The sequence below is a fragment of the Arachis ipaensis genome, chromosome B05, assembly GCF_000816755.2.
Source record: "Arachis ipaensis cultivar K30076 chromosome B05, Araip1.1, whole genome shotgun sequence".
In the NCBI taxonomy this organism is placed as follows: domain Eukaryota; kingdom Viridiplantae; phylum Streptophyta; class Magnoliopsida; order Fabales; family Fabaceae; genus Arachis; species Arachis ipaensis.
In genome coordinates, this window is record NC_029789.2 from 1,607,347 (window position 1) to 1,633,501 (window position 26,155).

The 26,155-nt window shown below is 35.4% G+C and overlaps 1 protein-coding gene, 2 long non-coding RNA genes and 1 pseudogene across 3 annotated transcripts in view; 3 read left to right on the forward strand and 1 right to left on the reverse strand.

The window, feature by feature from the left end:
• LOC107639927 lies at positions 3,362-4,121 on the forward strand. Its single transcript, XR_002362248.1, has 2 exons — positions 3,362-3,600; positions 3,850-4,121. It is a non-coding gene; the product is annotated as an uncharacterized LOC107639927 (long non-coding RNA).
• LOC110262719 lies at positions 5,707-6,904 on the forward strand. Its single transcript, XR_002347710.1, has 3 exons — positions 5,707-5,791; positions 5,920-5,991; positions 6,663-6,904. It is a non-coding gene; the product is annotated as an uncharacterized LOC110262719 (long non-coding RNA).
• On the reverse strand, positions 8,038-10,926 carry LOC107639928 (annotated as a pseudogene).
• LOC107639929 overlaps positions 25,472-26,155 on the forward strand; it is a 5,719-nt gene continuing 5,035 nt past the window's right edge. The window contains exon 1 of the mRNA XM_016343490.2: positions 25,472-26,011. Within this exon, the coding sequence (XP_016198976.1) occupies positions 25,696-26,011 (316 nt within the window). The 5' untranslated portion in view covers positions 25,472-25,695. The remainder of the gene's footprint in view (positions 26,012-26,155) is intronic.

Consider the following 26,155-nt stretch of genomic DNA (forward strand, 5'->3'; position numbering starts at 1 on the left):
AAGTTTTAAAGAGTTAAAAGTTATTTTTAATTTCTAATTAATGAATCATAACTTTGTATAAAAATTTGAAAACCAAATAAATACAAAACCTATTTAATCAAATATATCTAGCCAAATTATATTTAAATATAATCAAATCAAGCCTAATCGGGTTGGCTAGTTGGAAAGGTCGGCTCCTTAACAGAGCAGGTAGCCTTTACTTAATTAAATTTGTTGCTTCTTCTCTTTTTATTTATCAAATGCAAGTGACTCTTTTTCCTACTTCGACCCGTCAAAAGATTGATTCTGTGCTTAGACAATTCTTGTGGAAGAAAAAGGTGGGAGAGCGTTGCTTAAATTTGGTCAAGTGGAGCAAAATTGTCACTTCAAAAAAATATGGATGCTTGGAAATTAGAGATATCCAATGTGTAAATTTTGCTTTATTAGAAAAGCTTGTTTGGCAATTACCACATAATAAAGATAAGCTTTGGGTAAGAATTATGTTGGCAAAATATTTAACTGGGAGTTCTTGTTTTTCACCCAATTTTTCTAATAATGTTTCAAGCACTTGGCGAGCGATTTATAAGACAATAGAAAAATTTCGTGATGGTTTTGATTAGTATACAAGCAGGATGTCTCAATCCTTTTGGTATCATGCTTGGCGACCATGTGAAATGCTAGCTCCTTTGGTTCCTTTTGTACACATTTCTGATTCTCACTTGAAGCTAGAAGATGCCTGGCACCATGGACATTGGCGGTGGGATATTTTTTGTACAATGATTCCGAAAGAAGTTAAACTTGATTTGATGCTCTTTGATCCTATCAAGCAGGCAAGACATAAAACAGGTTGGTTTTGGACAAACTCAAATACTTTCACCTACTTGACTAAAAGTGGGTATGAATGGCTATTGAAGAAGAAATTTGGCTGGAATGATAATGAAAATTGGCTTTGGCTTTGGCACTTGAGAATACCAAAAAAGATAAAGTGTCTACTCTGACTTTGCCTCAACAACGGAGTTCCCACAGCTAGTTACCGGTTTCAAAGAGGTCTTCCTACTTCTGATTTTTGTTAGAGATGTTATCTTGCTCTAGAGGATATTAACAATTACTTTAGGACTTGCCAAAAAATTCGTCAGATTTGGATTAGCTTAAACTTGGGAATGACCACTGAGGACTCTAATTTGGATTTTGTGTCTTGGATTCGTTCTAACCTCAACAAAAATGAGTTTCTCTTTGCAGCGGCCTTTTGGTGAATTCGGAGGGATAAGAACAATGAAATCTTCCATCAAGATGATCCATGGAGTAAGGAGAAAATTGTTTACTTAGTTAAATATGCTGCTTGAGATTTCTCTAATGTTGTTACCACTCAAAAACATATTATTCCTTCCTCTTTGCAATATAACTGAGAACCATCTCCAATGAATGTCTGTAAAGTGAACTGCGATGTAAGCGTTTTTGAAAATGAGCAATTAGTTGGTTTTTGATGTATTATTAGAGACAACATGGGAATTTGGATAAAAGGTTGTTCTGTCAGTATACCTCTTTCTAGTGTTCTCTGTTGTGAGCTTCATGCTATTTGGAGAGGGCTTGTTATGGCTTGGGATTGCGAGTGTAAAGATGTCATATATGAAACTGATAATCTTGATGCGTTTCTTCTTGTTTCACGAGGCACAACCAACATGATTAGGAATAACTCTGATCTGCTTGACAAAATCAAAAAGATGCTCCAACGTAATTGGACAGCTACTTTAGTGTCCATCCAGCACACAGCAAATAGAGTGACTGATTTAATGGCTAAGACTGCTGCTTTAAATAAGCAGATGTACCTAAAGTGATTACTGTCTCGAATAATTTAGACATTATTATTAGAGAAGAGTACTACTTTTTTTTTTAGATATTTTTTCTCTGTGTTATGTTTAATTACAAAAAAAATCAAGCCTAATTGGTCAACAAAAATAAAAAAAGAATCAAGCCTAATCGAAACAGAATTTATAGATTGATATAAATTGGATTTAATTTTCCTCAAATTGATGACAAATCATGAATATCTTGCTTAGACTAAAGCATTAGATATGTAGCACCTCCTTTTTATGTTTAGTTTTATATTTAAATTTTAAAAATTATTTATTAAATATAATTATTAATATTTATTCTTATTAAAATCACTTTTAATTTGATTTATCAATCATATCTGTTATATTGCTTTTACAACTTTTACAAAATAAACTATTATATACTTCCTTGCATTAGTTAATCCAAGTTTCCTACACACACATATTACAACTACATCTTTAATTTTATTAAGAGTTATTTGTAGCCATATTACGGGAAAAAAGATATATTTATTATGCAATAACACTCTACGAAGTTAAGTTCTGAGAGTTTGATTGTAGTTTTGATTTTTGAGTATGAAAATAACTTTATAATTGTGGATATTTTTCTTACTTACAAGCCAACAACACATATCGTCAGTTGTGAAAAATAGTCCAAAAGAAAAAAAGAGATATTCTTTTATTCTTAAAAATTGATGTACGGACTATAATTTGATTTTTTTTTCTCATATCTTTTTTTTCTCTCTCGCATTTATCTCTCATATAATAATTTTATTAGATATGTATAAAATAATAAATATAAATTAGTCGAGACGACACTACAAGAAAGTATCAGAATAGCGACCGATACAGAATTTTCAGGATCAAATCAATATTAGTCGCTAATAGCAATCGATAAGTTTTAAATAAAACTAAAATAAAATCGGTCACTAAAATCGGTCGTTATTTTTTTATTTAGCGACCGATTTAGCAACCAAAACAGAAATAATGTCTTTAGAATTGTTGATCACAAAAGCGGTCGCTATTTTTTATTTTAGCGACCGATTTTGCAACTGATAGTGAAATAGGGTGAACAATTGTTTGGTCGCTAATTCAGTCGCTAAATCGCTTGCTAATTGTTAATTTGGCGATTGATTTTAGTGACTAACATAATCGGTCACTAATAGCCACCGAATTAGCGACCGACTAGTTTTATACAACTAGAATATAAACGGTCGCTAAAATCGATCGCTATCTTTTAATTTAGCGACCGAATTAGCAACCAAAACAAAAGAAGGAATGTCCTTGGGACTCTTGGTCACAAAATCGGTCGCTATTTTTTAATTTAGCAACCGATTTTGCAACCAATTTATAGGTAAATAGAATAACGTGGTTGGTTACTAATTCAGTCGCTAAAGTTATGGTCACTAAATCGGTCGCTAATTTTTAAATTAGCGACCAATTTTATAAATTAATTAGTCAGAAAAGCGGTTGCTAAGTAAAAAAAAAAGATATTATCTAAATTACCCAACCTAACCCTAAGCCACCCACACCATTCTCATCCCCTCCAATCTTCTGCTCGCGTTGTCGTCTTTTTCGCCGCCGTCTTCTCCGCGCCTCTCGCCGCCGTCTTCTGTACACCTCTCGCCGCCGTCTCCTGAGGTCCCGTCGGCGTCGTCTTCTCCGGTCGCGGCGCCATCTCCTCGTCGTTTTCTTCCTCCCACCGAAACGGCCGCCTCACCTCCCGCCTCCATAAGAAATCAGAAGCCAGCTCACGGAGGAAGAAGCAAATCAGATCTGTTTCAAAGAGGTAAATAAAAACGCTCTTTCTCTCAGATCTGTTTTCAGGTTTTTTTTTTATCTGTTTTTGTTTTCTTCGTTCTCTGATCTGATCATACGAACCTCTCTCTCTCTCTCGCTAATACCATCGTAAAGGTCTTCCGAATAGGTTTCCAGGCACGGATCTGGAACCTTCTCGAAGCTTCTTCCGTCTTACTGTTCCAATTTTGCAAAGGTAATCGCTTTCTTCTAATTCCTTTAGCTCGGTTATTTTGCAAAGGTAATCGAAGAGTATTTTTCTTGGCACTTGGTGAGTCTCTAGAGGGAGATCGTAATCCTAATTCCTAAATCCACATATATCTTCAACGGCTTAGCTCGGAGCAGAAGAACATCGCTTCAATTCTATCAGGTACCCTTGCTAGTTAACAACCGAGTTATACTCTGTCATAATATTCTATAAATTTTCATTCTTCAATATTTTACAATATCTTTTCTGTTTATAATATTTAGATTGTATTAATCTATCTATTCAATTAATTTCTACTACATAACAAAATAAAAAAGTCTTGATGGTAAAATTTCTTGTTGCTTGGACGTTTCAAGTTGCAGTTTACACTCCTCATAGGGCATTAGCAGATACTAAGTTCGAACATGAGCAAAAATTTCTTTGTTTTTCATCGTATAATTTCAAGTGGCCAATTTCAATTTTAGTTGACCCCCCTCTCTCTCTCTCTCTCTCTCTCTCTCTCTCTCTCTCTCTCTCTCTCTCTCTCTCACTTTTTGAATTCTTTTTCTAATTATCGCTTTTCGTCATTTGCATTGAGGACAGCTTATGGGGGAAGAAGCAAATTATATATGTTTCAAAGAGATAAATAAAAACGCTCTTTCTCTCAAATCAGATATGTTTTTAGGTTTTTTTTTGTTTAGGTTTCCGGGCATGGATCGTGGAACCTTCTTGAAGCTTTTTCCCTCTTACTGTTCCAATTTTGCAAAGGTAATTGCTTTCTTCTAATTCCTTTAGCTCGGTTATTTTATTTTGGTGCTGGTGAATTTATGGGATTTTTGTTCTGTAATCTGCTTGATATGCAGTTTCATTTTTTTTCTTGAAAGAAAGATTATATGTAATGTAATGTGAGCCAGTATAAATTAAAATTCATTATTAATTGGTTGTTTTTGAAATATTGAAGGATGTGTGTGAAGTGTGAACTATGTTACAGTACATTAAGGGGATTTTTCTCTTGTTGCAAGAGTTGTTTTGATTTCAGGTTTTAGTAAATTGGGCTTTCTAATGAAAAATGTAGAGGACTAAATATATTTTATATCATTTACAGGTTATAGCTGCAATTACATATCAAATCATCACTGTAGATATAGAATATACATAGATCCCACTTACAGCTATGAGGGAAATCTACCAACAGAAGGTCTGTTCTAATATCTAGATTTCGTTCTTAATTGCTTTTTGGTGTTGGTGTTGGTGTTGGATCATACCAGAGTTAGAGTTTACTCTCTTCATCTTTTTGGTCTTTGACTGACTCTTGCTTCTTTCACACTCTTAGCAACCATGTCTTTGCTCTCAGATCTCATCTCTGAATCCGGCACCGGCACCCAGAAGATCATTGCTGAATACATATGGTTCGCTCTTTTCATACATCTTACTTTCATCTTTTCTTATTCTTTTGAAACGTCTTCTTCTTGCTTTTGGTACCATGATTTTATGGGATTAAAGATCATTCATCCTACACATAAAAACTAGAGACTTCCCCTTTCGTTGGAAAAATACCAGATGCTACTAGGAAATTTTGGTGGGAAAGGTTTGAAGTAGGTTTTAGAGAAATATTTAATCTTTGGTAGATTCAGAATTAGTTCTAAGTTTGAAAATTTTAATATATATAAACTTATAACTACTCTTACTTGTGTTAATTATCTAGAGCAAACGTCAGTTTTTTCCTCCAGATCTTCATTGGGCTCGAAAAAATTTTAAGAAGCGAGGTGCGGCTTTACTAAAAAATTTGTTGGGAAAAGCTCGTGCGAGTCGTGTCAAACCTCAATGGATAGGAGAGGTTGTGTGGGATGCTCTCTGTGCTTATTGGAATACTGATGCTGGGTTTCAACAAAAGAACGCGCAAGGCAAATTAAATCGAGCATCTGATTGCAGCGGATTTGGAGCGGCTCTTCATACTGCTGGCTCAATTTCCGTTACCCAACACAAAGCTAATATGGTGATGTTATAGAAAGACTTAGATCTTTTATGTTATAATTTTATACACTTCAATTGGTAGTTGATACTCATAGGTTTTTTAATTTATATGTTTCATAGAAAAATTCATTAAAGAGGACTCCAACACAGTTAGAATTGTTTGCGAAGACCCACAAACATAAGGATGAGACATGGGTGGATAAGAAATCAAAGCATGTTGAGGTGAGTCCATCTTAATCAAAATATATATCTCTCCCTCTTCATGTATTATTTTAATATTGCATTAGGGCTAGTGTTTCAGCTCATAGGGTTGTTCTTTTATTTTTCATCAAATTATTTTTCTTACTAAGCGTTACCATTGAAGCAGTCTATATATCAATTTATGCCACAATGTTGGTTGGTAATGACCTAAGCTAAAGATATATGAAACCAAGCAAGCTGCAATAATTAAGAATAATATTATGCTAATGTGAAATGCTTGCTTTGTTTCTGCTGACATAAAATTAAACAAGGTTAAAAATATTTTTGGGTTTATTATTCTTGTGACTAACTGTACGTCAGTGATCTTTAGTAGACTTAGACAACATATAACCTACGTATTAGATAAAGAAATGATTATTATCTGACCAAGGACCAAGGTGCCCAACTGTAAGGACTTTCAACCAAATTTACTTTCTTTTAGGGACCATTGATAATATTTTCAAAGAGTAACTCTGGACTTGACTTGAGATTTTTATGTAGAAAGCTATGGATTGGACCATTGATAATAGTTTACCAAGTTTACTGAGTCTTTGAGTTTTGTAATTGTTACTTAACATGCTTTGTTTTTAGTTTTCAAAGAAGCACTTAACATATACTTTAATTTTCTGCATGCATGGCCTGATAAATTTAAGAATGCTATAGAACAGGCTACGTAAAAAGCATCTGAAGAAAGAAGTAATGCACCAAATGAGATGGATGTGTGGTGTGAAATAGCTAGAGTTAAAAAGGGAAGAATTTATGGACTTGGAATAGAATTCACTGCAATTGACAAAAGACCTAGTTATCGTGGCTCCAGATCTCAGTCATCTGATTGGTTGTGAATGTCAGAACATGAAGAAATAATGAAGAAAATACAAGAAGAGAATGTTGACTTGAAAACTAGGTTGGAAAAGACAAAAAGAGGACTTGAACTCACTAACCGTATGCTTCAAGAAATGATGAAAAATATTAATTTTAAAATTCCAATTTCTCAAATAGAAGGTGGAGAAACAAATATAGGAGAGGATGAAGATGGTGAACGTACGTCTGAAGAGTGATTAGTAGTTGTTATGCTAGTTAGTTAATAGACTTTAAAGGATGTAATTAGTAATATGAGAGTGTTGCATACTTATTACTGTTGTCTATGATATTAAATTGATGAGTTATTTTGGTTATTGTTTAAGTGTGTTATGATATTTTGGTTATTGTTTAAGTGTTATTTACTTTTATGTGTTAAAGTGTAGGTTTTTTGTTGATGGATTTTCAATATTTGATGGCATAAATGTAAAAATTTAGTAAAAATGATAATTAAAAAATTATGATAGACTAAAATGCTTGGTTGCTAAAATATAGGTCCACACTTAGTGATGGAATTAGAGACTGAAACACTGGTAGCAAATTAGCGACTGAAAAGTTGGTCGCTATTTTAGCGACCGATTTACTCAGCAACCAATTTTGTTAGCGACTGATTTAGCGACTGATACTCTTTAGTGAGGGGTTGGTGGCCTTGTTAACAAATCGGTCGCTAAAATCGGTCAATAAAGTTTAGCGACCATGGTTTTAGCGACTACCCAAATCGATGCCATTTCGGTAATTTTTTGTAGTGCGATAATATCTTCTATTCTGCCATAAAAAAGAAGTATTGATATATATGGTAGAAGACAATATAAGAATAAAAAATCTGTAAACTTAAAAGCTATATATAATATAATGGAATACATTATTCTTGGTGGTATTGGTAATAAATACTATTGATCTAACCAGTTACGAAACCAGAAATTAAAGAAAATGGATATTTTCAATTTTTCTCTTGATTGATGTTATCAAATGTGAATTTTTATCTATAATATTATTTTGGAGGTTATCTGAAATTGTTATTTAGGTTTGAACGTGAGCTTCAAGCTCCTTTTGAGGTTGAGTTCGACGTTCTGGTGTAAAGGTGCACCATACAAGAGAGGCGCTACATTGCGGCGGTTTTTTTCATGATTAGCGGTGGTTTTAAACCACCGTAAAATCAAAGGCCGGTTACTAATTTAGCGGCGGTTTAAAACCGTCGCCATATACAAGTATTAGGATTTGGTCCATTTTTTTACCGGCGGTTACGAACCGCTGCAATGTTATTGTGTTTTTTAATTTAGGATTATTTGCATCGATTATAAAACCACTGCTAATTTTAATACAAATTAAAAAAAGAATTGGATTATTTGCGACCATTTTTTGGAATTTTTAATACTATAAATCTTAATGTTTTTCATCTATTGAATCTAAACTTGTGGCAAAAATAATAAAATTAACTGAAAAAGAAAATACGATATTTATAAAAATATCAACATAGTAAATCCCTTGCTAAGAATTGCATAGTCAAATTCAAAAAATGTTTGCTTCAAACCAAAATAAGTCAAATTCTAGGATTCTATTTTTCAATCTGTCCTTCCACAGAATTCATCCATGCAATACTATTGAGTTAACAATTTGTATAAGGATAAATAACAATGTTTTAGTCTAATTAAACAATCGAACACACACTTAAACCAGTAATATATATGACTTTTGATACTTAATTATAAAATACTACCAAGTTAGTATTATTTTTTTCTGTACTAACCTTGCTATTGTCAATATTCGATGGTGGTAAGTTTCTCCTTGATGTATACATTGGTTTTCCTGCTTCGTAAAAACAAAACCTGGATGGATGAATTTACAAACGTAACTTGACTGACGTTAAATCCTAATCAATGGAAATTAGGAAATGAAGTATTTTTGGTAAGAAACAAAAACATAATTGTAAACTTGCTGCTAGATTATGATAAACATGACACTTACATGTTCGGTGAGAGCTAAATTTGCCTCAAAGAATGACCTGATTGTCCTTATATCCTCCCAATAGGCATTGAAGAGAAAAACTTGCAAAGATATAAGTTATTGCTTTACGGATTTGTAACATTAGAATAGAGACATGCACATTTTGGCTCTGTCCAATGAAGAGTTGTCTAATCATAGTTACTCAAAAGTTAGGTTCACGGTTGGTTTTGGTATGCATTCGTTATTTTCTATGATTAGATTACGAGTATTTTATTTGGAGATAATTCAATTAGGTTCATGGTACATAGATGGAGAAGCAGGGGAACCATGCGCATAATACTTTATTACTAATAGTGAAACCATAAGCAATAATGAATTTTCAGACATACCTTAATGCAACACTCACTAGCACAAGCATGAATTACTTCTGATCCAAAGTCATTTGCAGTTGGAAAGAGCCATCTGAATGAAATAATTTTTTTTTTTAAATTTATTAGCATGTTGTCTTTGAAACAAGCAATTTATTGTCATGTTATATGTCATTATTGAACTTCACATTACAAGATATAAGTTAAAATTAGCAGTACCTTAGTAGATTAAGAAGTAAGTCCTTCTTGAACACATACACCCCCATGGAAGCAAGTAGATTAAGAAGTAAGTCCTTCTTGAACACATACACTCCCATGGAAGCAAGGTATGGTTTCTTTTCAGCCTCTTCTCATGAAAGTTCCAAGAATATCGTATCTACTTGCTAAATTATGTAGCAGCATTAGCAGGGAACCAATATCCTAAAACTTGATATTAACAAGCATGAGTTGTGCTTTTTACCATTGCTTTCAGGTCTTCTCCTTTAGGCTTCTCACTGAATGAAATCACCCTTCCTTTATTGTCTGTCTTCATTAGACCAAAATCTGAGACACGGCTACATGAACACACGGTAGAATTTTAATATAATATTTAAGGGGGAAAGAATTTTGAATAGACATGACAAAAAGAAAATCACACAGTTGATTAAACTGCATGGGCAGCAACAAAAGCTAAGTGTCATTATCTTGATAAAATAAAATATGGCCCAGTGGTATGTTAACCTATTAGTTTACTACAAAAATGAGACTTTAAAAGTTTAGGCACTTGAGAACAAACCAAAAAAAGGGGGAGAATCAGTGATCTTCCATAAAAGGATACTGGTATTTTATGATTCTACTTGGGTGTAAACTTGTGCAGGCTAATTACAATACTTGATTACCTAATTCCTTATATAGTAGCAAATAAAGATCTTTAACTTAAGGTAAGTTTTCATATTATGAGAAATAACTTTTGTATTCATTCTTTTTTCAAACCCTTAGCCAATTCACTCTCTTCTACAATTGGATTGAGTGGAAGCAGTGTACCTTTATAGAAAGCAAATGTATTGGAGAGGAAACCTACCTTTCATCAACTGGAAGTCAAGAAAGTGTGATATCAGCTTTGCTTTCTCGGTGAACCTGAAGTGTAGAAAGAATATGAAGTCATTTTAATTCTTTAAAATGCAAACTGAATTAGGAGTTGAAATCTTAGATACAATAATGGTGATGATGACTTACTTGAATCAAATCCATGTAGTTCATTTTGTACAGGTGATCCTCGGAAAAAATCAATACATCCTCAATGTTCCTTGCTCTTGGATCCTACAACAAATAAACATTGTCATTAATTAAAAAATGGAACTAACAACACTTTGTCTATCATATGTCAACAGAACAACATATATAGCATAAATTTTTATATTCTCTCTCAACAAGCAAGCAATTAGACTATATGTGTTAGGATTAATACACGAAGTAGCTTAGCACCTCAAATAGCCAGTGGAACTGCCTTACAGCATCAGCAGTACCCTGAAACCAACTTTGACCCACCTAAACTTGAGTGGTTGCAAGAACTTGAAAACAGAACAAGAGCTCCCTTCATTTGCTAATTAATCTATTAATTTGTTTAAAGAGAGTATAGATATTAAACACCCCTGAGTAAATACACGCAATACAATAGGTGTCTAATTAACTCATCGTATACCTCGACATAGCCATCTCCAAAGGTGAGTACTCCACCAGGGTTATAAGAATGTGAAATGTGCAGCATGAGTTAAATTGAACTAAAAGCTATAAGGTTCTTTTATCAATCTTCAAGAATGTGGCCTAAGTTTCCTAATCACTATACATAAATAAAGCAACAAGAATTTAAATAATATGAACACCTAATCAAAAGATACTTTAACCTATAGTATAATCTATCACACGGCATCAAGAACAACATAATCAAGAAAAACCTAAACGCTTTTTAAGTATCTTTATCCTTTTCTCGCCTGCAAATTTAATCAGTTCAGCAGAGAAGATCAAGAACAACATAATCAAGAAAAACCTATAGAGTGTCCAGAATAAGTTATAAAGAAGTAATCAACATACTTAAGATCCAAAACCAAAAAGTAAAAACTGAATAACAAGTTAATAAGAGAAAAAAAAAGGACACAGTTTCACTTTTGCCTACTTGACACCTAGCTCACTAAACCACATTTATGAATTACCAACAGTAAATAAAGGCAAACACTAGCAGAAGAAGGTTAGAAACCTAGTGTAAAGTGATCATTGAAATTACATAAAATTACTCACACTACCAAAGGCATACATAATATCTAAATCATAGGTGTAGTATTGATTTGAAGACAGAGTCTTCACTTTAGTAATCCATTAATGAGAATATGATTGACAAAAAGAAATTACAAAGCACACAATAAATCCAAGTAAATGTAAATTCAAATCCCTAACTCTAAAAAGCCACAATTAACCCCAACTAGATATAGACAAAAACTGAATCAAAATAATCTGAAATCATAATCTGAACCACGAAGATATAGCCAAATTTTGAGAAAAATAGGATTCAAACTTTATAAGTGATCAAAAGTAAAAACAAGAACGAAGGAGCAATAGAGAAGAACGAACTAAAGGTTTAAGAAAAAAGTAGAAAGATCAGAGATAGAACATCGAGGAGAGGTTAAACCTTTAAATTAAAATACGTTATAGGAAGATCTTCATCCCTTCTTCCCAACTCTCTGCACTATCCGAAAATGGCATTCAAGGTAAAGTTGATCTCTGTTCTTCACTGCTACAAATACACGGTCACAAGAGATTCTTGGGGACCAAGTTGCATTTCTATGGCTAAGATCAAGTTGACCATAAGAAGATTTCTATTGTTACTGCTTTGTGGCTTTCGGTCAAAATGAGTAAGTCAGAGGCAAAGTTTCCATTGTGAGGTTTAATGGGAAAAAGTGAGACAGTGGGTTGTCGAAGCTCATGGCTCAAGGTGTTGACCTTGAAAGAAGAACTCAGCCACATGCAAGAGATAAAAAGAGGTTTGCTGTTCATTCAGAAACCAAGGAGAGAAAACCAGAGTGTGAGAACAGTGTTCTGTTAGGAAGTTCATCTACTTGGATAATGCTTTCTTTCAAAGAAGCATTCGCCCAATACTGAAGAACTCAAGCTGAGGTTTGTGAATCTGGTTTTGCACATAGCAAAGAGGCTGCTGATGAAGTCAATCTCCTTCATGTTTTACAGATTGTAATGTACTTTTCTATGTTTATCTTTCTGTAATTTCTTGAGAGAAAAGGCATTGTGAGAAAGCTCAAGTAAAAGCCATGAGTGGAAAAAGGCTGAGTGATACACTTGAGAGAAAAGCCTAGAGTTATTTTCAGATTTCTTTAGGTGTGTTTATGTCTTGTATCTTGTACTTGTGAGGTATCCCTTTCTTAGTTGGGTTAGCACTAAGAGTGAATAGTTAGGTATTAGCATAGCCAATGTCAAGTTAGGTTAGAACTTGAGTGTGAAAGGATTGGGTCAATCCTGTGAAATTGGTGTATGTAATACTGTTAACTATAGTGAAATTCTTCCATAGTTGTGGAGGAGACTGGATGTAGGTTGCATAGCACAAGACAACCGAACCAAGATACTTGCTGGTGTTAGCTTTTCTCTTCTCTGCTGTGTTCTGTTTTCTGATATTCATGAGACAAAAATAAATTGTCTCATAAATTTCCGCTGCTGAGTTCGAACAGAATCAGAATTGCAAAGTTATTTTAAAAGGGTAATAACGGCAACTAAAAAGGAAGGCATAGATTCAACCCCCTTCTCTAAGCCTACCATAACCTTCAATTGGTATCAGGAGCTAAGGTCTCAAGAATCAAGCTTAACCGCTTGGAGCAAAGATCCAATGGCGAACAACTTGGGCACAACCACATTTGCTTACACCCTCACTGAAGGCCAGTCAAACAACCGGCCACCTTTCTTCAACGGGAAGAACTATTCCTACTGGAAAGAAAGGATAAGGATCTTCATCCAATCCATTGACTATAATATATGGAAGATCGTTGTGAGTGGTCCCAAGATCCCAACAAAAACAAGTACTGATGGAGTGGTGACTCCAAAAGAAGAAGCTGAATGGAATGAAGATGGCAAGAAGAAGATAGAGCTGAACGCTAAAGCAATCAACCTTCTTCACTGTGCTATCAGCTTTGAAGAGTACCGGAAGGTGTCTAGATGCAAGACAGCCAAAGAAATCTGGGAAAAACTCTAGGTTACACACGAAGGCACCAAACAAGTAAAAGAAATGAGGATTGATATGCTGCGAAAAGAGTACGAGATGTTTAGCATGAAGGATGGAGAAAGCATTGATGAAGCGTTTGAGAGATTCTCAATCATAATCAACAACCTTGATGCTATGGGTACAAACTATGCAGAACAAACCTTGGTGAGAAAACTCCTTAGAAGCCTCACAAAAGAATGGGAAAACACTGCCACTGTCCTAACCGAGAGCAACAACATAAGTCCCATAACTTATGATGAGCTGAGAGGAAAACTCCTTGCCTATGAAGCCACACACACAAACACAGACTCAAAGAAAAAGGGAATAGCCCTCAAGTCACAAATAGAACCAAAAGAGAGTAAGTATAGTGATGGTATTTCAGATGATGAGCTTTTGTTTTTTGCTAGGAAATTTAGAAGGATGATGAAGGACAAGAGCAAATATAAGGGTTCAAGTTCAAAGGAGCACAAGATAGACTTGAGCAAGGTGACGTGCCATCATTGCAAGGAGGCTGGACACTTTAAGCTAAACTGTCCAAAGCTCAAGAAGGAGGACAAAGGCAAGAAAGAAAGAAAAAGAGTACTCATGGCAGCTTGGGAGGATCTTGAGAATGACTCAAATGAAGAAGAAGAATCTGAAGGAGATGACAAAGACTGCTTCATGGCTGGAAACAACAATCTTGATGAGGTAAACTATTATGATTTGACCGTTGAGGACTTGCATGCTATTATTGATGATCTCACCTTAAACACATCAAAACTGCTTGATAAATACAACGAGTGCAGATCTGAAAGAGATGTGTTAAGAGCTGAAAATGAATTTTTAAAAGAAAAAGTGAAGGAAACTGAATGTGCTTTGGACATCATTGAAGAAAACAGATTTCTAAAATCTGAACTTGAAAAATTAAAAGGAAAGCACATTGTGGATCCTTCTCATGAGTTAATTGCTAAAAATAAAAAATTAAATGATATGATTAAAAGGTTGAATGATGACTTAGCAAAATTTGCTCAAGGTTCTAGCAACTTGGATAAATTACTTGCAAGTCAAAGACCATTGTTTGAAAAATCTGGTTTAGGCTATATAGCCAAGGAAGATGTAATTTCTAACACTTCCTCTATAAAATTTGTGGCCTCTTCATCAAATACAAAATCCATACCAAACAAATCAGGTATCGGATATGTTTCAACATGTGAAGAAAAATCTGATGAAGAATACACAAATGAAGCTAAGCATTCACCAAGAACTGGTCTGAGTTCAAACCGACCAGGTTTGGGTTACATTTCGAAAAATGAGGCTGCTTTCAAGAAACCATATTTTTATAACAAAACCTCATTTTCGAAAGGCAAAAATGTTCAAAAAAATTCTGGTGAAAATGCTTTTGCAAAGAGGAATAACTTTAATAAAAATCAGTTTGTCAAAAGAAATACATCTCCTCCAAAAATCAGAAAATTTCAAAACTTTAATCATTTCAAGCAATATAACTCACATCAGTTTCAGCAACACACACCAGAAAATCGTTGTGCAAATTGCAAGAAATTTGGTCACTCATATGCACAATGCTTCATTGAAAAGAGAGTTGTAGGAAACAAAGTATACAATGTTGTTTGTGATTTCAATGCACTTGGGCAACCAAGATGGATTAACTTCAAAGGATCCAAATTAATTTGGATACCTAAGGCTACTTGAAACTCATCATGCAGATTTGCCTAGCATCCAAGAACAAAAAGGACATGTGGTACATGGATAGTGGATGTTCAAGGCACATGACTGGAAGGTCAACCTACTTCATCAAACTAAATAAGTATGATGGAGGTTTTGTGACATTTGGAGATGATGGTAAAGGTAAAATCATTGCTGTTGGAAAAGTAGGTAATGATCAATCTACTTTCATTGATGATGTGCTTTTGGTTTGTGGTTTAAAGCACAATCTTTTGAGTATAAGTCAGCTGTGTGATTTAGGATATTTGGTTGTTTTCAAAAAGCTTGAATGTTGTGTTGTTAATGAAAAGACAAATGAAGTAATGTTTGTTGCAAAGCGTTTCAATAATATGTATGGACTTACTCTTGATGAACTGAAGGATCAAAATGTAGCTTGTCTTCACTCTAAAGAATCTGAAAAGTGGTTATGGCACAAGAGATTGGGCCATGCAAGTATGTTCCAAATAAACAAACTTGTAAAGAAAGAGTTAGTAAGAGGTCTTCCTTTGATAAAGTTTGACAAAGACATCACTTGTGATGCTTGCCAAATAGGAAAACAAACAAAAAGTTCTTTTAAACCAAAGGAAGACATCTCTACTAAAAGACCACTTGAGTTGCTACACATTGATTTATTTGGTCCGACAAGAACTCAAAGCCTAGGTGGTAAACATTATGGTTTAGTAATTGTGGATGACTACACTAGGTTTGGTTGGGTTTTATTTCTTGCACACAAAAATGAAGCCTTTTCGGCCTTTGAACCTTTTTGCAAGAAAATTCAAAATGAAAAGGATTTGAAAATCTCTTCTATAAGAAGCGATCATGGAACTGAATTTGAAAATAATTTGTTTGAATCTTTTTGTGAGGAATTTGGAATATCTCACAACTTCTCTTTTCCAAGAACACCACAACAAAATGGTGTTGTGGAAAGAAGAAATAGAAGCATACAAGAGATGACAAGAGCCATGCTTTGTGAGAGTAATGTTCCAAAATTCCTTTGGGCTGAAGCGGTTAACACAGCTTGCCACATTTTAAATAGAACAATCATAAGGAAATTTTTGAAGAAAACCTCTTATGAACTTTGGAAAGGCTACCCACCAAACTTAGATTACTTGCACATATTTGGATGCAAATGTTTTGTTTTAAATAACAAAGAAAATTTGGGAAAATTTGATCCAAAGGCTTATGAGTGCTTGTTTGTAGGATATTCCACAACTAGTAAAGCATATAGGGTTTATCATCAAGATGCTAGGATTATTGAGGAGTCCATACATGTTACATTTTGTGATACTAATTTGGTACAAAGCTTTTTGGAAGAATGTGATGCAGGAAATCAAGCTCAAAAGGAAGGTGAAGCTGCTCAAAATCAAGAAAAAGAGAGTTCTGGACAAGCTGAACCAGAAACTGCTAATGCTGAGAATTCAAGAGACAATTCCATTTTGTCTCATGAATCTGAAGGAAATCCTACAGTCAGCAGCGTTCAGAATCCCTTGGTGAATGAATCTGCCTCCAAGTCCACCAGACCTCGTGAATGGAGATTCTTGAAGAATTATCCTGAGGAATTTGTCATTGGGGACGTCTCTCATGGAGTGCAAACAAGGTCCTCCACTAGAAAGGCAAATGAAGGATCAAACATTGCCCTTCTTTCACACATAAAGCCTCAAAACGTCAAGGAATCACTCAGTGACCCCTCTTCGGTTAAAGCTATGAAGGATGAGCTTCTTGAGTTTGAAAAGAACCAAGTGGAAAGAAAGTGACCGACACCAAATGGATTTTTCGGAACAAGTTGGGAGAAGATGGTAGCATTGCAAGAAATAAGGCAAGGCTAGTGGCTCAAGGATATGACCAAGAAGAAGGAATAGACTTTGATGAATCCGTTGCCCCTGTTGCCTGAATGGAAGCCATAAGACTTCTCTTAGCTTATGCTGCATTTTGTGGTTTTAAATTATACCAAATGGATGTGAAATGTGCATTTTTGAATGGAGTGATAGATAGAGAAGTGTATGTGGAGCAGCCTCCTGGTTTTGAAAATAAAGAGCATTTTGATCATGTTTTCAAATTATCTAAAGCTCTCTATGGTTTAAGACAAGCCCCTAGAGCTTGGTATGAGAGACTTAGCTCTTTTCTTTTGAAAAATGGTTTTCAAAGAGGCACCACTGACACAACTCTATTCATCAAGAACTCTAATGATTCTTTTATTCTAGTCCAAATATATGTTGATGACATTATTTTTAGATCAGCAAATGAATCCCTTTGTTCTGAATTTGGAAAACTCATGACAAGTGAATTTGACATGAGTATGATGGGTGAACTTAATTTCTTCCTTGGGCTGCAAATCAAACAAACTGAAAAAGGTATTTTCATTCATCAAGAAAAGTATGCCAAGGAATTAGTTAAGAAATTTGGTATGGAAAATGCCAAACCCATGGGAACTCCCATGCATCCTAGTTCTAAATTAGATAAGGGAGAAACTGAGAAAGATGTTGATGAGACTAGGTATAGAGGAATGATTGGTTCTCTAATGTACTTAACTTCCTCTAGACCCGATATTGTGCAAAGTGTTGGATTGTGTTCTAGGTTCCAATCCAAACCTAAAGAGTCACATCTATCTGCAGTTAAAAGGATCATTAGATATGTTCATGGCACATCCAATTTTGGTCTTTGGTATCCTAAGATTGATGATTTTTCTGCAGTTGGTTATTGTGATGCAGATTTTGCTGGTGATAGAGTTGATAGAAGGAGCACTTCTGGTTTATGTTGCTTCCTTGGGAAGTCATTGAATGTATGGTCAAGTAAGAAGCAACCAACAGTGGCACTTTCCACTGCCGAGGCTGAGTATATAGCTGCTTCCTCTTGTTGTTCTCAGCTCTTATGGTTAAAAACGCAGCTTGCTGATTACAAATTAAATGCTGAAAATATTCCCCTGCTGTGTGATAATATGAGTGCCATTAATATTTCTAAAAATCCAGTTTTGCACTCTAGGACTAAGCATATTGAAGTGAAATTTCACTCAATAAGAGAACATGTCCAAAAGGGGGATATTAGTATTCAATTTGTTAAATCAGAGGAGCAACTAGCAGATATTTTCACAAAACCATTAGTTAAGGATAGATTCTGCATGCTTAGGACTTGTTTAGGAATTTTGAGTTATGATTCATTGTTTGAAAATTTCTAATGTGTTTGTTGAAGTCTTTGTCTCATAAGTTCGGATGAGAAAATTCTGGGCAGAAGAAGAACCATCACCCTGAATTTTATCTTCTGGGCTCTGAACTTTTTTGGAATAGGGTTCTGAACTTTCTTTTTCCAAGAACACTCTTAACTTGCTGCAATTGCAAACCTATTCATGTATTGTGCATGTCTTTTAACATTTCTCATTATCATCATTTCAATTTAAAAAAAAAAAAAACTGCAACTTCTGTTTTAATTGTGCTAATGTCTTGTTTGAGAATTCTATTTTGCAGGTTCTGTTTTGTTTTATTTCTCCCACATTGATAACAAAAGGGCAGAAAAATGCATATATGAGGCTTGATAAGACATAAGACTTACTGAGATTATTGGATATTAGTTTTGATTAGTCTTGTGTTTGTTAATTGACTTGTGCTTATGAAATAAAACCTGTTTGACTTGTTTGTGAACTGAACTTGGCTGACTTGTTTGTGAACTAAACTTGGATGACTTTAAGTCATTTGAACTTTATGTTGTGCTGGTGAATTGTTTGTTACATGCTGCCATAGTTTACAATATGTGCTTGTATGGATTATTAGACTTTTGTGTAACCAAAGAATTCTAGATAAGCATGTATATACATTAGTCTGTTGTGTTGGCATTATTGTCTGTGTCCTCAGGTTAAGCGACATTCATATCTAAAAGGGGGTGGTTCAGTGAAACAGCAAAAGGGACTCACTCGTTCAGAGAGAGTGGTATTGGATGATGATGATGATGACTTTATCCCTGAGGAATATCCACCTCCTTCCACCGAGGGTACTTCCATCTCTACTGGCCAGAAATCTGCCCTGCTGAATGTTGTCAAGGATGTTGTTCAGAAATTTGTCTGATGACTTTATAAGGTGCTGTTTTTATTGGTCTTGCATATTATCCGCCCTTGATGACAAAAGGGGGAGTAATAGCAATAGGATGCTAGTTGGTAAATGTGTCCTATGATTTTTTTGGCATTGCTGCAAGCTACTAGTATTTGTTTTGAGATCTTTGTCTGATTGCTGCATTAAAACTTGAAATCACATGTTGAATTTTTTTTTTGCTACTGATTTTAGCTTGATGTTGGGCTGATTATGTAGTGTTGTTTGTGTGATATCCCTTAGACAAGATAAATGTGTGTAGCTCTTTATTGTGCTCTCTTTAAGTATAATGTAAAACAGAAACAAAGAGGAAAGCATAAATCCAGGGGGAGCAACATAAAAGCAAATGACAAAAATCAAAGGGAGTTTCTAAACCTTACTCAAACTCATTTCCTTTTGGGCTGGTGTTAGCTTTTCTCTTCTCTGCTGTGTTCTGTTTTCTGATATTCATGAGACAAAAATAAATTGTCTCATAAATTTCCGCTGCTGAGTTCGAACAGAATCAGAATTGCAAAGTTATTTTAAAAGGGTAATAACGGCAACTAAAAAGGAAGGCATAGATTCAACCCCCCTTCTCTAAGCCTACCACAACCTTCAGAATGGAATGGAATGCCACTTTCAATATACTGCTAACTACATGTTTCAATTAATTTTATTATCAGCAATGTTTATTGTGTTCACAAGTAATAATTGAAAAAATCCCAAATATAGGCCACAACATGATGCCTGTTCATCAAAGAATGTGATGAAAGTAAGTGGAGAAGAGATTAGGGATTTCGCACACCATGGAGGGGGAAGCAGGGACTTCACGGACTGTGGAGGAGAGGTGAACGGTCGACACCGGGGAGATAAGGACGGATGGCAACCGCGCTACTCCACAACCACACAGACGCGAAAGGTAGAGCAGATCTTAGGGATTTCTTGCACACCATGGAGGATGGATCAGAGCAGGGGTTTCAAAGATCTTGATTGAATAACCGAGTTAATTAGGATAAAGATCTTGATTACCGGCGATTCTTCATGTAGTTGCCGCTATTCAAGCAAAAGTTGCAGCGGCAGAGTGACAATGGTTGGTATCTCTGTTAGTTGCGGTGGCTGGATTAACGGCCGGAAATTTTGGGCGCTATCCTCCGTCTTTGGTGTAGTGGTGCCACCATCCAACATCTTGGTGAAGGTGGGGGTGGTACCTATAAGAGACTCCGATACTTAAGTCAGCAAATATTTTAGGCAATTTTTTAGTAAATTAGAGTTAAAAAATACCTGAGATGGAGGAGGTATTTAAACAGTTGGAATGATGACTTAGGGGCCACCTTTGTAACTTCTCTTCCTATCTTATCGAGTAGTTATCTTTTCCCTTTTTATCTAGGGGTTGTTGGGTTGTTAAGAACTCATATTTTGAATATGAGTTTGTTAACCGTCCTGCCAAAAGGTTGGGTAGACGAGGTCAGTTGTATTTGTAACACCCTACTGTACTAAATCTTATGCTTAAGTCATAAGACTGAGTTAGTAAGGTATTACGAACTTCTAAACAGTAAAAATATACATATAGTTATGAAAGAAATAGTATACTAGGAGCCTTGAAACAAATGGGTAAACAAAAATCGCAAAATGAAAAGCGCAACGCTCGAGGAAAGGATTACTTGCATGCGTGCTAAGAAACCTAATAGGAACATGATAAAGATAAGCAAAAGAATAAAAGAAAGCCAAGGAAACAGCATAACTAGTTCCTGACTCAGCCTGCGAAGCCAAGGCTGGCCGGAGGATATATTTATATACATATATACATACATAAGCATCCCAAAATACATCAAAATATCAAAATAAGCTCCTATCTCTCCCTCAACATATATGAGGAGCAGCATACACAAGTTACTTGGAGAGTAGCTAAACACATATGTACATATATATAAACAGAAAACCCAAAATACGCCCAAGGACTTCGCTTCCCAGGGTCCAGACGCCTAGCGAGAAGCCTCTCGACCTGCATCTGAAAAACAACAATACAATATGAAATGAGAACCGGAGGTTCTCAGCATGGTAAAAGTGCCACGCGCATAATAATTAAGGTTCTGAGAATGCCATAGGCAATCCTAGAACTCCGTTATACAATTATCCAACTTAATTACTAAACAGAAGCCATAAACAGGGGTAGGTATTCTAAATCTACCTAACTTACTCAATTTCAATCCTAATCTAATACCAAACCATTTCTCCTTTTCCTCCATCCCTCCATTATCCACAATGCAACAAAAATAAGCAACCAAACAAGTTCAGGCACAAGTAATGAGCAGATAGTACAAATAGCAAGTATAACAGGTAGCAGGTGATATAAATCAATTAGGAAAACCCAGAAAATGCATAGCAATCAAAACAAACAAATGCATATGATGCATGCCTGTCCTATGGCTGATGGGGCCCATCTGTCGATTATCCAGCCAACTCGACAAGTCCGAAAACCTTAGACTGTCCCTCATCGCGCATCCCCAAGAGTCTATGCATAGAGTTCACATTCAATCATCATATAAATCACTCAAAGGGGGCTATCTATACCCGGGAAATTATACATGCCCGGTCACCCTTACGACGTAGGGTCAACAGAGTATCGAGATTCAACCTGGACCACGTGGTGGCGAGCCACGGTTTTTACCCAAGGAAACTCGTATCTCAGATATCATTATTCATAAGCCATTTCATAGTCATAATCATTATTTAATCATTCATCAAGCCATGGCATGTTAACTCCTTTTATTAACAACTTCCCTTTCACATTTTCCATCATCATTTCCTTACATTCGTTCTTTATAACCATAGAAACATGTATTCATTTAGCTTTCACATCACTCCCTTATAATATCTCACGTTTACCCTTTCCGGGTCCTGACCAAACCATTTATCAAACTCTTCTCAACCTTTTTAATATCGAATAATCTTAAAATCAACCCAACTCTAACATTAAATCAAGAGCATACCATAAATAACTTTCACACCTCATAATTCCAATATATATCCACCAACAAATCTATTCCAATAACATTACAAGGCTAATCATTAAATACAACAAACAATTCAACTTATCCTATGGTTCATCTAACCTAAGTTTTCACAACACCGTAAATATTAAACGTGCAAAATTTAAACCATACATTGGCCGATCACCGCGCTTGGACCAAGGGAGCCACACAGTCACAAACACAGCCCCTCACAAGCTTGAGAAACCAATCCAAGTCTTGGCTCCAATCACCCACAAGCTTCCAAATACTCCCAATTCAATTCCAATGCATATACACCCACTTAATCTACACCTAATACATATACATGTTCCAATTTCAGTTTTTCCATAGTAAATACAAGATTGAGCTAGGGTTAGGGTGTCCTTACCATACCCATATGCTCAATAGCTTGAGCCCATAAGTCCCGGAAGCTAACTTGAGCCTAAAACACCAAATTATACAAAATCTCAACACCAAAGCCCAATAAATTCAGAGATGAAAATAGGAAAATTGAGGAAGAAAACGTGGCTTCCTTACCTTTCAATGTTTTGGGCTTTGTAGAGCTCAACGCCGCAAATGCGTAGCCATAAATGATGCGACGATCGGAACTCGAAGCGAGAAGTTATGTGGATTTGAATGAAATCAAGGGTTTTGGAATCTTCAACATGTTCTTCCCATTTAGGTTGCTGCCCAGCGTGTTCTGCATGCTGAATGGAATGAAATGAGCTTCAGCTCATTATATATAGTGAGTTGGTTGGGCCCACGGGCCCGGTTCGGGTCCCATTCAACTGGTTCAGCCCGTTCGACCCAATTTTGGGTCAAATTTTTTGAAATTGGTGTCAAAATTCTCGTTTTGACGAGATCTATCCTATTTTGATATTAGTTTCGCATTTCTAATATTCCTATTTAAAATTCGATTTATTGACTAATTATTTACCGATTTTAGTGGGGTTTACAATATTGATTTTATAGATCTTAGGCTTCATCTATTTTAGATCTGGCTTTAAGTTTTGGGCTAGGGTATGAACAGTGCTCCTACTTGAGGCCGAGCTTCTTCAAGTTGGGCTCAAGCACTTCTAAGTCGTTCTTGATTTCTTGTAGCTTTTACTCAGACAAGTCGGATTGTATGTCCTGCCATGATGGACAAGTCAGGTACTTGAGGTGATTCAAATCTGAACTACATCTTTTCGTAACCATTCATACATCTTTTTGGTTACCTTAGTAACCGTGCATGTCATTAAATGAGGGATAAAATTATTTTTTTACCCCTAGTGGCTATATAAACACAATCCTCTTTTTCTTTCTTCTTTTTCATTTTTTCAACTTCTGAGAATTTGCTTCATCTCTCTCGAAACTTCTTTCTTCTTTATTGTGACTCTATTTTCATTAATCAAGTCTTCTTTCGATATTTCTCCATCTTGGAATCCTGTTTCGAGTCTTCTTTTATGTTTCTTGAGACGTTTGGGATCATCCGTTTGTATTGTTGTTGCGCACATTCTCTTTGCCTTATGTTCATCATTAAGGTTGGTTTTTCTTTCTTTTTAGTTTTGTTACTACCATGGTTGAATGATGCTTCTTGCTGGGTGATGTTTTTGATAATATTGTCTTGATGTCTTTTATGGAAAATAGTCTCTTCGAAAATGACTTCTTGTCACTATTTATAGAGGTTTTCTTGCTTTTTGGAAAATACGCTTGCTGCCATTGTTGTTGTAGTAGTAGTTTTCATTGTTTATCATTTATGAACATTTGTTGTTGACTTTGTTGTTGCTATAAATTCTGAGTTTCATTATTGATTTTGAATGTGCTTTAGTTTGCCCTTAAATGGTGCCATTCTCACCTAGATAATGATGTCATTTTGAATTCTAGTGGAATAGGTTACATTTTTTTATCCCTATGGTTGCTTTGAAAGGGATTGGTAGATTTGGATCCATTCTCGACCTCATGAGAATGATCCGACTTCTTGGAGTTGTTTATTTGAATTTTCTGCTATTATACCCAACTTGTAGTTCGCAAATTTTTGTAGTGACATAGTTTCATTTTGTTGTTTTTGTAGGTATAACCCTTTATATCTCGTGCAGTAGTTCACATAATGCCTTCTGAGCTTATTCTTTGTCCTCTTTGATTTGTAGGATGAGTATCTCCAGCAACACCTTTCCCTTTGTCAGGTCAGGGAGGTATAACGATTGCGTGATCGTTGTTGTGTTGCTCTTCTTCAAAGGCCTTTGAATCAGAAGTCGTGTGTTCGTCTTTTAGGATGTTGTCTCCCATCATACGGTGTCAATTACCAGGTTTTCGACAACAGCGCCAATGTTTCGAGGTTACCTGAAACTGTTATTTGAGTCTCAACGTGAGGTCCAAGTTCCTTTTAAGGTTGAGTCCGACGTTCTGGTATAAAGGTGCCACCATCCGACGTCTTGATAAAAGTAGGGTGGTACTTGTAAGAGATTCCGATACTTAAATCAGCAAAAATTTTAGACAGATTTTTAATAAATTGGAGTTGAAAAATACCTGAGATGGAAGGGGTATTTATACATTTGGAATGGTGACCTGGGGCACCTTTATAACTTCCCTTTCTATCTTATCGAGTAGTTATCTGTTTCCCTTTTATTTAGGCGTCGTTGGGTTATTATGAACTCATATTTAAAGTATGAGTTTTTTTTTTTTTTTGGGTCAGTGGATTGGACAACCCTCAATCTTAGGTACCCTAATAGATTAGACAACTCCAAATCCTAGATACACAACACACCCACACACTCCTCACACATTTTATCACATTTTTTTCTCAGTTGTATTCTCTAGGATTTGAACTCTAGACCTACCGAATTTGGATTTTCTAAATTTTAAATTTGTACTTTAGAGGATAAAGTGTGATTTTCTACTCTTGAATAGTTTCTCTCTCATATTTATTCTTGGTCCTACCTATGAAATAAATTATGAGAGATTACACTTTACTCTCTTAAGTGAAATTCAAACTTTAGAGAATTCAAATTCAGACCTTTGAAGCTTTGAGGTGGGGAGAAAGAGACATGCCATATGAGCTACGAGCTCATTGGCAAGTATGAGTTTGTTAGTCGAGGGCAGATGTGTGGGTTGTATAAATCTTGGGCTTCATCTGTTTTGGATCGGGCTTTAAATTTTTTGTTAGAGAAATATATTTTTATATATTTTTTAATTCCTTTTAAATTTTGTAATAGTTGAAACTCTCACAAAAATCCAAATAGAAATTGAAAAGATGTGGACTACATAAACCGTCCCAGTTAGAGATTATAAAATAAAAGAACACTTTACAACAATTAAATTTTTGTTGAAAAAATACCTTTTCTAGGACAGTCTTGGTTTCTTCATATTGTGAATTCACATTATAATTAACTAAGCTTACCAAATAACGTTTCTCCTTAGCTTGGTCATCCAAATAATACGAGAGAGAGAGAGAGAGAGTAGCAGTAGTAGAAGTAGCTCCTCTCCTTAGCTTCCTCACCTCTCAAACTAAAGGCCGGTTCTCATCAGATTGTGAAGCAATGGCGGCAGCTGGATCCCACCGAATAGTTGGTGAAGCACTCACACAAGATAACTACGAAAACTGGAGTGTTCTGATGAGGAACTATCTCATGGGAACAGGTCTATGGGACGTTGTGGAAAGTGAACCTCCGCCAGTGGAAGGCAGACCAAGAATATGGAAGAAAAAAAATGCAAATGCGTTGCACATCATTCAACTCTCATGTACTTCAGATACCTTTGCTCAGATTAGACGCTTTGAAACCGCCAAAGAAGCCTGGAACCACTTGAGTGCGTCTTTTGGGTCCAACTCACAAGCCGACATAGATATTGAACAAGGTATGAACGCCACTCGCCTGGATATGAAGGATGCGAGGCCTGTCTTATTAATTACAATTAATTTTTCTTCTAAAAGTAAAAAAATTGATAAAATAATAAAATTGAAGACGAGGAATTAATCACTAATTTACTATTAATTTTGTA